The sequence below is a fragment of the Poecilia reticulata genome, chromosome 2 (assembly GCF_904066995.2).
Source record: "Poecilia reticulata chromosome 2, P_reticulata-male-v2, whole genome shotgun sequence".
In the NCBI taxonomy this organism is placed as follows: Eukaryota; Metazoa; Chordata; class Actinopteri; order Cyprinodontiformes; family Poeciliidae; genus Poecilia; species Poecilia reticulata.
In genome coordinates, this window is record NC_088831.1 from 19,463,111 (window position 1) to 19,478,008 (window position 14,898).

The 14,898-nt window shown below is 39.9% G+C and overlaps 1 protein-coding gene across 1 annotated transcript; it reads right to left on the bottom strand.

The window, feature by feature from the left end:
* Positions 1-1,161: 1,161 nt before the first annotated feature.
* LOC145554525 (uncharacterized) lies at positions 1,162-5,323 on the bottom strand. Its single transcript, XM_081614472.1, has 13 exons — positions 5,246-5,323; positions 5,087-5,146; positions 4,970-5,005; positions 4,811-4,871; positions 4,619-4,725; positions 4,250-4,522; positions 4,055-4,148; positions 3,809-3,876; positions 3,483-3,725; positions 2,119-2,184; positions 1,897-2,031; positions 1,749-1,811; positions 1,162-1,662 (listed from the first exon to the last, which is right to left on the bottom strand). The coding sequence occupies exons 1-13, from the start codon at positions 5,321-5,323 to the stop codon at positions 1,405-1,407; spliced, it is 1,542 nt and encodes a 513-aa protein (XP_081470598.1). The 3' UTR covers positions 1,162-1,404.
* Between the last annotated feature and the right edge of the window lie 9,575 nt (positions 5,324-14,898).

Sequence of the window (14,898 nt, forward strand, 5' to 3'; positions counted from 1 at the left end):
TCTTTTTCATATGCACTTTTCTTTATTTTTCTTTCTACATTCTGTCTCTGCTGCGTTTTAACCCTGTCCCTAATCTTTCTTCTCTTAGCTTTTGGTGCTTTTGACACATTTGGAACGGTTTGAACAGTCTCCTCTAATATGTTTGCAACATCCCTAAGCCAAGGAGGAATTTCCTCTTCAGAGGTGCTCTTTGTTTTGAAAACAGTTGGAATTACTTTTGTGCTTCCAGGTGGAATGTTCTGAAAAGCTGAATCCTGAGAAAAGCTGTCATTTTCCCTGACAAAACCTACCGGCACAAACTCATAGGTGGCATTGGGGCCGCGGTTACGAAACAACTTGTGGAGATGGTTGACCATGTCAGACAGATTGCAGAAAGTCATCATCACTGCAGTACCACTGGGGTGGGGCAGGCCTGCTGAATTTCTTGAGTGGGAATCGAAAACTCCAAACCGACCGCTTCTGTCCCTGAAAACTGCAATGCACTCTGGAGTCACCAAGAGAAAAGCATGGCTGACATTTTCCAACAGACATTCTAGTTGCAGGGCAAGAGGCAAACCCAATTGTCGAGATCCTTGTGGGCTCCCGCTCCGAGCAAAAACATGACCTACTCTCAAACCAGTGGTGTGTACTGCATAGATGTTCCCATCTGTCAGTACATGGTCAGGCATCTCTTCAAAAGTCAAGTGATTGTCACGAAATGTTCCATCACTGATCAGTTGCTGTTTAACACCGGTATAAAGTTCGTCTCCTTTTTCAATCACTCTGTCAAGCAACACTGTGTCAAACTGCAACCCCTCATTGTGGTAAGCTAAAAATGTGAGTGCCATGCATGTGCACTGGTGATTACGGGAAAACGCAGCATACCTCTTGTCGGCCTGGGAATGAGTAGCACTCACCAACAGGACCGGTGGACCGCTGATCCCGGGTTCCAGCGCAGAAGCCTGTAACATTAAAAAAAAAACCAACATTTCAGTATTTATACAAATATTCAACTAATGACTACCTACCATCACCAATTAGGCCTGTTGTAAACAAGTTTTTTGCAGTTTAGAAATCAATTATTCTGATGATCAATAGATTAATTGAAATAAAATTTTAATAAACATATTGGTAAATACCATCATTACAGCAGTTTCGGATCGGATTACAAAATAAATCCATATGTTCATATTTGTACATCTCAAATAAACTTTTCTGTACTTTAGAAATTAATCTGTAACATTGCCTAAGTTTTTTAGCCAATCTGAAAAACAAAAACCAATTCTTTTTTAAATTTATTTGATTAAATAAAAATTAAAAAGGCACAAAAAATGAAACATCATGCCCACAAAGTCAAAAACTTGCAAGTATATATTTTTTTAGATACATAAACTCACTATTCACAACCATTTGTAGCTTTTTTCCTCATGTGAGTGACGGGATGTTTTGCACCTTTGTCATACACAGAACCACGTAGGCCAACTTTTTACACATGTCGCAATGTTCCACCCATTTGTTGTGACTGAGATGGTAGGAAGGAGTTACCTGGCAGCTCCCATCCCGGACATGGTCCTCTGGTGGCACGGGAGAGGACTCGGCAGGGGCCTCGACGTCCATCGGGGGGACCGGTCTCCGTGCCTCGCGACGAGCTGGGCTGGTGGTCTCTCTCGGCGCTCCCTCCATCTATAAATCAACAGAAGCCATCAACTTGATGCAAAGTGAACATACATCTTAAAATCTATAATATGTTTTCTGAAACGGTGTCACACCTGCTGCTCCACCGGACTCAGCTTGGAGGGATCAGAAACTGGACGACGCCTCGGACTCGCCTTCTAATAAAAAAAAAATATATAATTTTTAAAACCAATTGTGGCACATCAAAATCACATGGTTATTTAAAAAAATAGAATAAAATACCTTCTTCCCCTTCGGAGAACATGTAGGTAGCGGAGCGTCAAGGCCAGACGCAGGAACGATCCGGTCCATCTCCTCCAGCAACGCTGGGCTGAACCACACAGGATTCGGGGGGATGGAAGAGTCCAACAGGTCTCCCTATAAAATAAAATAAATAGCTTAAAATAGATTCATTTGTACATTGAGGACACAACAAGTTTTGCTTTGAGGGGAAGAAAAGCATACCTGTTGGTCAACCATCCTCCCAGTGATGTGTGGACAGCCATCACCACCCTGGACCTCACGCGATGTCTGTAAACATGGAAAAATTATTTTCAGTGGCAGCAAACCCTCTGGGTCCAGGGTATACATGTATAGTAATTGTAATTACACAACCTTAAGGGTGTAATGTTACAAATTCTTTTTTCATTTGGAAACACTTATTTCACAAACACAAGTTACATAAATTTCAAGTTGGAAATTTTTTTATTTTTTTATTGTGAGCTCACAAAGGTTTACTACCTTAACTCCTGGAGCTCACCACAACTGGATGCTGCTTACTAGCTGCTTGGGGAGTGGCTCTTCTTCACCCCCTGGTGATCGACTCCTTACAGCTGCACAGCGCCGCCATTCCTCAGGTTGGATCTCTGAGTAGCTGCCTCTACACCTGTCTTGACCTCATCTTACCCTTTATGCCTATAATTCTCTAGATTTCTAATACAAATGCCATCATCGCTATCATCACCTTCACAATCTTCACTGTGCCTCAGACTCTTTTTGCAAGTTTCACTTTTTTGTCTTGCAGTTAAAAACAGACCACCCCTGTATGCTGCACATTTATTAGTCACATAATTCTTTATGTACAATAACCAACTCTGAGTGCCTTTAAGTTTTTTCTTGACTCATTTATAGATTAATACATATTCATGTGCACTCTAGTCATTTCATTTATTCATTTTATATTCTATTAATTTTATATTGCTTATGGTTTCATTTCCATTTACTAATATTAACACCCTGGATAAACTACCTTTTCAGCAAATAAGCAATTTCTACTTGGGCATCAATAAACTACATTTCATAAACCACTAAACTATACATTTGACAAATTTCTCACACCAATCAATATCACAATCTCGCCATTTTTGCTGTTACTCCGGTCCCACTTGTCATAGTTGCTTTTTGTCGTTACTTGGACAACTTTCCCCAGTTTCTTAAAATATGCATAATTACTGTTTGAAGATGTGAGATTTCACATAACAGACGGGACTTATGTAGCACTTCATATTTTATGTTTGTAAGCCAGTTCCCTTTCACATTTTCAAAATGCCGGTTTTAAAGATTTACCTGATCTTCTGGGGAAAAAAATGGCTCAATAATTTTAGCATAATTCCAATTTTTCTTCTCAACACAATTAAACAAAGAAAGTTATGTAGTTTCTAATCAGCACTTTAAACAAAAGTTGAAATGAACACTCAGGGAGGCGGACTCTTGCTAATACCCCATCACAAAACAGACATGTTAAAAAGACAAATATACACATTCATGGACTTTTAAAGAGTTAAACATGCAAAAACATTGCTTAAATCAACTAAGTATGTATCCAGTACCTTACGGCCACCAACCACAGTCCAGTCGAAGGGGTCCGAACGACGGGGAGCAGCCACCTCGCCAACCACAACCAGCCGGGGCAGGGGACGTCTCACCGCCGGGGGGGAAGCCGTCCCAGGAGGGGGAGGAGCCAACGTCACGGGAGCTGGAGATTTCGGTGCACTTAACTCAAGTTGCGAGCAGACCGCCGCCTGAAGCAACTGAGCAAGGACCTCCATCCCAGGATGGTCGCTCAGGTGAACCTATAACAGTTAAAGACATTTTATAAAATACAGTACACCATTAATAATATTTTTAAAATTACAAAAAAATCTATTTAACTTACGCCATCCCTGCTCCACAAGTGCAGGCTGCTCAACGGGAAATGCTCGGTAACAGGCAGGTACCGAACATCTGGACAGGAAAAAATAAAATAAAATGTTATTCTTTATGTCCGTCACAATAACAATGTAGTAATTTAAGATAACGAAAGTAAAAATAAGTACATTTTTTATACATCTGAACCCTGAACACCATAAAATGTTAATTTGCTGAAGTTTTAGTATAAACACAAATTGAATCCGTCACTTACTTCTCTGAGCAGCCACACGGCGATACTCCTGCCGCAGCAGATGTTGGGCACTTTGGTCCACGACAAGTCGCGGAGGAAAGTCCACAACAACCACCTGTCAATTTCAATCAAAATAAAAGAACCAAATTAACATACGACAAGTTTTCAGATGTATTTGATCCTGAATACATGCAGTACACATATACGTATACTTACATTAGCAGAGAGTTCGCAGACAGTACGCAACAACCTGGCAAAGTCCCGTCCGGCCTCCACGAAGGTCCTGCTGGCGGTCAAGTTGTTGCTTGGGGCCAGAAGACAGATCACCTCGGGGGACCGAGGCAGAAGTGTATTCTGGACCTCAAGCCGCAACTCTTCCGCAGAGGCTCCAGGGGATGCAAGCAACCCTAAGGAGAAGTCGCCCTTTGGCATGGTAGAATACCCATCCACGATAGCACGCAGATGAGAATCACCAACCAAAAGAGCAAACTGAAGAAAAAAAAAAGAATGAAAAACCATTAAAGTTTGATGATTGATTTTATCATCCAAACCAAGATTTGCATATGAAATTGACAAAAAAAGTACCTTCTTCTCCAGAGCCTCGGCAGTAGGCAGAACCAACTTGCAGCTCCGTCTGGTCACCCGGGAAGCTGGCCACGTCTCCACCCGATGGCGACGCCCCGTCCCACGGCCTGTTTAGAGACATGCAATTATCAAGATTAGACTTTCAGGCCTCTGAAAATTTAAACACAAACAACACAAATTTTATCCACTTACGTGACCCAGGAGAGGTCGATAGCGCAGGGGACTCCTCCGGGCGCACCACAGCAGGCGACATCTACAAAAAATTATATAAAACATTTTTTTAGACTAACCACAAACATAACTGGATTGTTTTATTGTAAATAAATGATCCTGAACTTGTCATGAACTTACCTGGTCGGGCAGGCCACCCTCCAGCAGTCGCGACGTCTAAAGACATAAATGGAATGAGTAAAGCAAAAGACTTTATCATCTAACAATAAGTTAATAAAAGTAAAATGGTAGCTATACCTTCTTCGGCGGAGACTCGGTGGTGGTCCAAGCCCGAGACGTGAGCGCTGATGTCCCCGGCTGTCAACACAGAAACAATTGTGATCATGCTTAAAGTCAATACTACAGTAAAAACTACTGTTAGACAAAAACAATTACTGCAATATGTAATTTATATACCTTGGCGACGTCCGGCACACTCTCCAGCTTCCTCCATCTCACCTTAGCAGACTCGGACCGACGACCCCGACGTGGCATCCTGTAAGACCAGAATAAAAAAAAGACACCTGGGGGGGGAAACCTGGTTATTTACAAATAATATCTAAAATTAAACAGTATTTGTAGGACTATGTGTGAATGTTACTATGTGCAAAAAACTTATTTCAATATGTAGATAAAGTATGTGTAGGATTAAGAGGTATATGTATGTAGATGGATTAAGTTGATGGTGTGGTGATGCAGAGGTTAGGATCTTGGCAGCAGCAGCAGAAAACTTCCAAATCTCAGTCTCGCACAAGTGAAAAGCTGTAATGAGAAGCAAAATAAATGGCCATTAAAAAAGAGGTGTAAAAATAAATAATTTTAAAAAACTTTTTAGAAGTTCTGAGGCTTGTATGCAGGACCGACATACTTTTCATAACTGTTGCAAACATCTATAGATTTTACAACTTAGTTCAAAATATAATGAAAAAGCAGAGATTAAACAAATAAATCTAAAAGGTTTTAAACATGTAAATTGAAAAAGTAAATTTTAACCAAATGAACCACATCTTTTACTGTACGAGTAAATGAGGACAGTAACGAGGATTAAGCTGTTAATATGCTGCTCCGGTCAGACAACTTCAAATATGTAAGCTATGCTCCATCATTAGCAACCATGTTTACTTCCGCAAACACTGAGCTCTTCTTCTTTTTATGGCGGTTGGCGGAACACCGAGAACGCGGACGCTATTGCGCCCTCTACTGCACATGCGGGACACTTTCAGGTCGTTTGAAGGTTCACTCTGCAGAACACATACAGGTCGCATTTACTGGTAGTGTGAACGGCCCGGGCAAAAAACAAAATAAAAATCGGAATTACCAAAAAAGTCAGAATTGGATCACTTCAGGCTGCAGGGTGAACGCATCCAAAAACACCTGAAAGGCTTCAACTGCGAATCACCATCTTCGCGAAACGTCGCTACATAAGCTTCAACTATAAACCAGACGCCCTTAACACTCAAATCGATCGGTGTGGACTCGCAGTAGTATGAAGTCAGTGGGATCTGCCCACTGCTGTGCTTCTAACAAAAGCAAAATAAAAACCGGACCCTCCCAGGTGGAAAAATATCTCACATAATGCCGGTATATGACTATATATCACATATAAAGATACGAAAGAAATTACATAATTAAAAACAGCACAAGCACTTTATCCTCTAGCTTCTTGTGGGTGTAAAAACATTTAATGTTCCATATAAATCCAGAAAAATCTTGTTCCATCAAGCTAGCAAGTACGGAATCAGAGCCACAACGAAATATCCACAGCAATTAAACTTTTAAATCGACCAACTGTCTCAAACAACACATTAAATCTAACAACTGTAAGCAGTTACAATAATATTCTAATTAAATTAAAAATTAAAATACTATATTTTATGGAGAAAACACAAACACGTCTTACCTTGACCGTAGCAGACTCGGAAGCAGAGAGTGCCAGAAAGTTCCAGAAGCTTCAGCGGCTTGGGAATTCATGTTAGCCAATCAGAGATTCGCATTTTCCAGCGTGTATGACGTGTCCTACAGCTGACCAGTCAGCTCAGCAAAACAACAATTTTAAAAAATGCAACAAAATAGGTTTTTTGAGACTGTCAACACAGCTGGCTGGCAGATTTAGCACCTTACGTCACAGGCGTAGATACAAGATGTTAAGTGTCAGCCAATCAGAGATTGACATTTTCCAGCGAGTATGATGTACTGGTCTGCTGATGGGTCAGCTTTGCAAAACAACAAATGTTAAAATGCAATAAAAACAAAGAAAACCGAGAGGGGAAAAAAATAGCTAAAATGATTATTTAAAGAAAGACTGGTGTAAATTTACTGCCTTGCTTAAGTATCATTTTACTGACTTAAAATGATGCTTAAGCTCATTTTAAGAAAGACTGAAGTAAATGTACTGAGGCCAAAGCAAAAAAAGGTAAAATGCTTATTTTAAGAAAGACTGGTAAGCAGGCTTGGGGTTTACAGTACATGTATTTTCTTTTGGCACTACATGCCTTATATTTTCTAAAATAAAAGGCAATACATGCCTTTTATTTTCGGTCCACTAGGCAGTACATGCCTAGTGGACTGAACCTAAGACCAGAACAAAAATAACCTAAGACCAGAACAAAAATAGCAAAAAAGCTTATTTTAAGAAAGACTTATGTCTGTCGGCCATCGTAACTCTCACTAACATAAGAGAAAAAAAATAGCTAAAATGCTTATTTTAAGAAAGACTAAGGTAAACGTACTGCCTTGCTTCGCAAGGCAGTCCACCAACATGAGAGGAAATAATAGCTAAAATGATTATTTTAAGAAAGACTAAGGTAAACGTACTGCCTTGCTTCGCAAGGCAGTCCACCAACATGAGAGGAAGAAATGGCTAAAATGCCTATTTTAAGAAAGACTGAGGTAAATGTACTGCCTTGCTTCGCAAGGCAGTCCACCAACATGAGAGGAAATAATAGCTAAAATGCTTATTTTAAGAAAGACTGAGGTAAACGTACTGCCTTGCTTCGCAAGGCAGTCCACCAACATGAGAGGAAATAATAGCTAAAATGCTTATTTTAAGAAAGACTGAGGTAAACGTACTGCCTTGCTTCGCAAGGCAGTCCACCAACATGAGAGGAAATAATAGCTAAAATGCTTATTTTAAGAAAGACTGAGGTAAATGTACTGCCTTGCTTCGCAAGGCAGTCCACCAACATGAGAGGAAATAATAGCTAAAATGCTTATTTTAAGAAAGACTGAGGTAAATGTACTGCCTTGCAGTTCACTAACCTGAAACCAAAACAAAAATATCTAAAATGCTTATTTTAAAATAGACTGATTTAAACACCCAGTCAGTTTTGATGAAAAAAGCAGCCTGAACAACTCCTTCCTCTTCAGGATCGTTAAGGCCTAACCAAAAACAGTTTGAAGCATATGAGAGGGCTATTGGTCATCTCCAATAGTCCGGTCATTCATATCTGCAGCTTATTCCAAGTAATTGCAGTGATGAGAGAAATATGTTGAGCACTGTTGTATACATTTTTAAGAAATATATGTAAGGGGAGCAGCATCAGTTGGTCATGTCCCATCACTTTGCTCTGAAGCACCTGGACAGAAAACCGTAAGCCCTAGAAAAATTTTGAAAACATTTTACCGGAGCAGGCATTCTTTGCCTACAGCGGTGCACTAACCTCAAGGAAGTATGCACTTTTATTTTGAAACTTTCATTAAGCTTCATTTTAACTACCTTACCATTTCAATGTGTAACAGTAGTTTGTTTAAACCTCACATAAAGGCCAAAAGAGTCATTGAAAAATGTCAAGGCTTGCTGCGCAAGGCAGTTTACTATCCTGAGAAATAAATAACAAAAAAGTTTAATATTATTGCACCGCCTACGGCGGTGCACTAAAATGGCGGGTCAAATGCTAATGTTTGTGCTAATGTTAATGAACTGCCTTGCTGCGCAAGGCAGTTCACTATCCTGAGCGAAAAAAAAGGTAAAAAAGCTGAATATTATTGCACCGCCTACGGCGGTGCACTAACGTGAGAGGAATATGCAGACTTTTATTTTGAAACTTTCAGTAAACTTCATTTTAACTACCACACCAAATCATAGTGTTACAGTAGTTTGTTTAAACCAGTCACATAAAGGCCAAAAGAGTAATGACCTGATGTGAAAAATGTCAAGGCTTTAGTTAGGAGTTAGTTAGGCTGCAAAGAACTATACAGGCTTTATTATGAAATTTTAGTAAGCTTAATTTTAAATGGCCACACTAATCCAATGTGTAACAGTGGTTGGGTTAAACCAGTGATATTAATGCCCAGAAAACTCTGCCCTGCTTGTAGATATAACACTCTGTTCACCCTCCATCTGTAGTAACTCAAAAACCTATATAAAACACTGGGATGAAGCGTCAGTTGGTCATGTCCCATCACTTTGCTCTGAAGCACCTGGACAGAAAACCGTAAGCCCTAGAGAAATTTTGAAAACATTTTACCGGAGCAGACATGCGGTGCTATTTCCTGACCAACTTTCATACCAAGAACACAAGTTTTGCAGCCATGAGAGCGATTTCAAAATTATTTTTGGGTCAAAATTCCACTCTGTTTCTCACTCTAAAAAGCGGCAGTTGGTTTCAGTTACACTCTAGGGTTTCGGCAGTTGGAAATTTCGCTCGTTTTTCGCTTTTTACATCGCCGTTGTAACTCCGATCCCCAATAAAAGTAATAGCTCCCATCTCGGCATCGAGCCGCACGATTTGATACCACTTTTGTGGGTGGGCACGCAGCGGTACGAGCCGCATTAACGGTGACGGAAGAATAATAAATAATAATATAGAGACATTCTATTGGGTGTAGAACAATAGGTGCCTGCCATGCAATGCATGGAGGCAGTACTGACTTGCTTCGCAAGTCAGTACTGCTCTCCTTATGCATTGCTATGGCATGCCCTAACTAGAAATTCCTGCAGAAATTTTAAAGGGGCATGCCAAAGTGTGCCGTCGGCTTTGAGCCAGTGTTTTTATGCTAAAATTAGCATTAATGCTAAAGAAAGCTGCAACGTAGTCAATTAACTGTGGAGAGGAAGAAGCATGTTGACTAAGCTGTAGTTGTACCATTCATTATGTTAAAATTGATGCATGAGCTAAAATTTGCCAATATGCTAATGTTAGCTTAAATGCTGGCAGTAGCATGTGGAGCAACAGGACCATGTTGTTTAATTTTACTACTCCATTCAGTATACTAAACATGTCTAATTAATGAGAAAATTAGCTAAAAGCTAACTTTAGGTAAAAATGCTAGTGCACTAGTCAAAGACAGTGAAATGATAACTTTTGTACTAATGCTAATAAACTGCCTTGCTGCGCACTATCACTATCCTGAGAATAAATAACATAAAAAACACTAATATTATTGCACTGCCTACGGCGGTGCACTAACACGAGAGGAATATGCAGGCTTTTATTTTGAAACTTTCAGTTATCTTCATTTTAATGACTATGCTAATTCAATGTGCAACTGTGGTTTGTTTAAACCAGTCATGTAAGGCCCAAAAGAACAATTGCTTGATGTAAAAATGGACAAAGCTTTTATTTTGAAATTTTCAGTAAGCGTCATTATCAATGGCTACACTAATCCAGTCTGTAACAGTAATTTGGTAACACCAGTTTTTAAATCACCAGTAGAGCAATTGCAGGATGTAAAAATGATCAAGGCTTTTATTTTGAAAAATTATTAAGCTTCATTGTAAATGGCCACACTAATCCAATGTTTAACAGTGGGTGTGTTAAACCACTTAATTAATAGCCCTCTGCTTTAACTGTATGTTTGCCATAGTGTTTGTATTCTGACCCAGGAGCTGTTGCCATGTTCGGTTGCTATGGTAATAGGCCACAGGGTGCCAGCTGTAAGAGAGACACACAGGGGAGACAATTCTATCTGTTTGAGCCAGCCAGTTTCACTAAAACAGCACACTGAACGACCCCTTCCCATTCAAGATCCGTAAGGCCGATCCGAAAACGGTTTGAAGCGTATGAGAGGCTATTGTCGTCTCCGATAGTACCGTGATTCATATCTGTAGGTCATTCACAGGAATTGCACTGATGAGAGAAATATGGTGTGTGCAGAGCTCAGTAATTTTTAAATTAAATCTTTTTTTTTTAAGATTTAATTTAATTTTTTTTGTGATCAATTGTAATTTCCCCAAATACAAAGTTATTATTTCAAAAATGCATCAGTAGTATTGTTCTTTAGGGGTTATATGATGTAACAATATTTTTTTACCTGCAGAGTTGTCTACAGTAGAAGGAGGAACAGGGTCTTAGCTTAAATGCTCATTTTAAGAAAGACTTAGGTACATATACTAACCAGAGACCAAAGCAAAAATGGGTAAAATGCTTATTTTAAGAATGACTGATGTAAATGTACTAACCTGACAGGAAAAAGTTACTAAAAATGCTAGAATGCTTATTTTAAATAAGACTGATGTAAACACAAAGTCAGATTGATGAAAAAGCAGTCTGAACGACCCTTCCCCTACAAGATCCGTATGGCCGATGCAAAACTGTTTGAAGCGTATGAGAGGGCTTTTGTCTCCCTGATATTTATTTCTCAGATATTTATTGATATTTATTTCAGTAAACTGCTTGCTGCGCAAGCAGTTCACTATCCTGAGAAATAAATAACAAAAACTTTAATATTATTGCACCGCCTACGGCGGTGCACTAAAATGGTGGGTCAAATGCTAATGTTTGTGCTAATGTTAATGAACTGCCTTGCTACGCAAGGCAGTTCACTATCCTGAGCAAAAAAAGGTAAAAAAAAGCTGAGTATTATTGCACCGCCTATGGCGGTGCACTAACGTGAGGAATATGCAGACTTTTATTTGAAACTTCAGTAAACTTCATTTTAACTACCACACCAAATCATAGTGTTACAGTAGTTTGTTTAAACCAGTCACATAAAGGCCAAAAGAGTAATGACCTGATGTGAAAAATGTCAAGGCTTTAGTTAGGAGTTAGTTAGGCTGCAAAGAAATATACAGGCTTTTATTATAAAATTTTCAGTAAGCTTAATTTAAATGGCCACACTAATCCAATGTGTAACAGTGGTTGGGTTAAAGCAGTGATATAATGCCCAGAAAACTCTGCCCAGCCTGCAGATATAACATTCTGTTCACCCTCCATCTGTAGTAACTCAAAAACCTATATAAAACACTGGGGATGAAGCGTCAGTTGGTCATGTCCCATAACTTTGCTCTGAAGCACCTGGACAGAAAACCGTAAGCCCTAGAGAAATTTTGAAAACATTTTACCGGAGCAGGCATACGGTGCAATTTCCTGACCAACTTTCATACCAATAGCACAAGTTTGCGGCCATGAGAGCGATTCAAAATTATTTTGGGTCAAAATTCCACCCTGTTCCTCACTCTAAAAAGCGGCAGTTGGTTTCAGTTACACTCTAGGGTTTCGGCAGTTGGAATTTCGCTCGTTTTTCGCTTTTTACGTCGCCATCGTAACTCCGATCCCCAATAAAAGTAATAGCTCCCTTCTCGGGTACGAGCCGCACGTTTTGATACCACTTTTGTGGTGGCACGCAGCGGTACGAGCCGCATTAACGGTAATGGAAGAAGATGTTATAATAATAAACAGACATTCTATTGGGTGTAGAACAATAGTGCCTGCCATGCAATGCATGGAGGCAGTACTGACTTGCTTCGCAAGTCAGTACTGCTCTCCTTATGCATTGCTATGGCATGCCCCTAATAAAGAGGCGTTCTATTGGGTGTAGAACAATAGGTGCCTGCCATGCAATGCATGAGGCAGTACTGACTTGCTTCGCAAGTCAGTACTGCTCTCCTTATGCATTGCTATGGCATGCCCCTAATAAAGAGGCGTTCTATTGGTGTAGAACAATAGGTGCCTGCCATGCAATGCATGGAGGCAGTACTGACTTGCTTCGCAAGTCAGTACTGCTCCACTTATGCATGCTATGGCATGCCCTAAGACTGATGAAAGCTAACATGTAAATACTGTTTTATTACAGTTAATACAGAAAGTGAACCTTTTAATTAACGTTACAGCACTAAAGCTGCTGCTAGCTGGTTTACTCTCCGATCGGAGGCTGTTTATTTTATACACAGAGAATGATGGCTTGACAATGAGTAATGATGGTTATCTAACACTTAAAGGCTGTTGTTATTAACCTTACCTTTTATTATATCCTTAAGATAATGAGTATCCGTGAATTTTTCAGTCAGGTTTCCCGAGGCAAAATCACACCGGAAGTAATGATACACCGCTTCGAGTTATGGCGGCCATTGTCTGACGTCACTGTGAAAAGGGTCTATTAAGCAGCAGTTCAGTGTTGATGTAATAAAAAAATATCCAGATGAAGAGCGAAACTCACAATCCAGGACTCAGCTCATTTACTGTAATACAGTAGCAACAAAAATAGTTTTCTATAAAAAAAAGTACAACTAGTTTGAAATAGCTTAATGGAGAAGATACAGGGAGTAGAAGCAGTGGCGGAGCCAGAGGGGGGCCGGGGGCCAGTGCCCCCTGTCATCTGATTGGCCCCCTAGTGGCCCCCCAGATGATTGACATGTAACAGCACCAGTTATTCCTGTACATTATTTGGAATCATTCTAAGCCAACCTAATATCTAAAGAAGAAAAACAATAATAAATATATCAAAAGAAAATGTATAAAACTTTATATAAGTCCATGTGATGACATAATAAATAGATTTTATCAGGCGCGATACCAGCCTCCTTATACTCATAACAAGCTGATATTCTTCTCCTGGTGTTTCAGTTGTGCTGCGTTGTGGTGCAATTCAAAGGCTAAAGCACTTCATACCTGGTGTGATGGTAAAACACCAATAAGTATTATTATTCTCCGCAAAAAGAGAAAAAACCGAAGAGGGGCCGACAATGTTCCTAGTTTGGAGCAGAGGTGGCGCTGGAGTTTTTCGTTGTCCGTCAAAGAAAAAATAATTTTATTTCCAATTGTAGTCATCAAATGAAACATTTATTATTTCTGCTAAACGTTTTTGAAATCAGGTAACATTTCACGAAATGACGTGATTAGAAGACGACAGAACTCTGATCGTTTCCTGATCCCTCTGCGGGAGAAAAACCCCGCAGAAGCGGATCAGCTGCGCTAGGAGCTCCAAAGTCTCTGGTCCGTTAAAGCGACCAGATCAGAGATGATTCTCTGACTGATATTGTTCTTAGTATGATTAATAATGAGCTCCACGATGTTCTCTGTGCCACCATTGTGGCACCAAGTGGTCAGCTGCGCTTGATCACATTCTGGACAGAAACCAGCGAACTGCTCTCTGTTCTTATCAAGACGAGGATGAGGAGGGAATCTGACATATTAACTCAGTTAATTTTACTGGTTTTGTTTTTAAAACACCATTAACGTAAGCAGTGTAACTATATATTATATTTGGCGTTTGTCATCTCATGTGTGATCAACTAACTGTGGAGCATTTAAGCGCATTATTGCCCAGCGCTCTGCGCTGTTTCTGCCTAACGGATCTGCACTTAATTTCTTTCCTCTCTCAACGATCAGCTGTTATTCCTCTACATAAACTACAAAAGTAGATCATATTCCTTAGGTTCTCTATGTGCTCCAACTCATTAAATGTAAACCATTAAACCTGAACCACCATCAGGCAAATAATCGGTCCGACCTGAATATGTTACCTGTCCAATCAGAGCTTCCTAACCAAGGTCCATAACTCTTCAACACGCTGTCAGCTCCGGTCAGAAAGACGCAATTTAGTTCAGAGTCCATGAGATGATATTCAGAAAGGATCTTTTATTTGATTGATTTTTTTCCTCTGCGATGAAACTCTTTGCGTAAAGTCTATCATGTCTCCATGTGCGCCAGTCAAAGGTGTTAATTATAACATGTCAAATGACAGAGGGGCTTAAAAACTAACCAAATATTCAGTTTGGTTATTTTTTAAAATTATATATATGTGCACACACACATTTAAAATTTTGCCCCCCCAGAGGTAGTCCTGGCCCCCGCAACTTTAAAAGTCTAGCTCCGCCACTGAGTAGAAGCTTGGGATCACTCGTTTTTCTC

Coding starts and splice junctions, on each gene's coding strand:
- LOC145554525 (XM_081614472.1), bottom strand. CDS start 5,323: ATGCCACGTCGGGGTCGTCGGTCCGAGTCTGCTAAGGTGAGATGGAGG. Junction 5,006..5,086: donor CCGAGTCTCCGCCGAAGAAG/GTATAGCTACCA, acceptor TTATGTCTTTAG/ACGTCGCGACTGCTGGAGGG. Junction 1,663..1,748: donor TGAGTCCGGTGGAGCAGCAG/GTGTGACACCGT, acceptor GTTGATTTATAG/ATGGAGGGAGCGCCGAGAGA.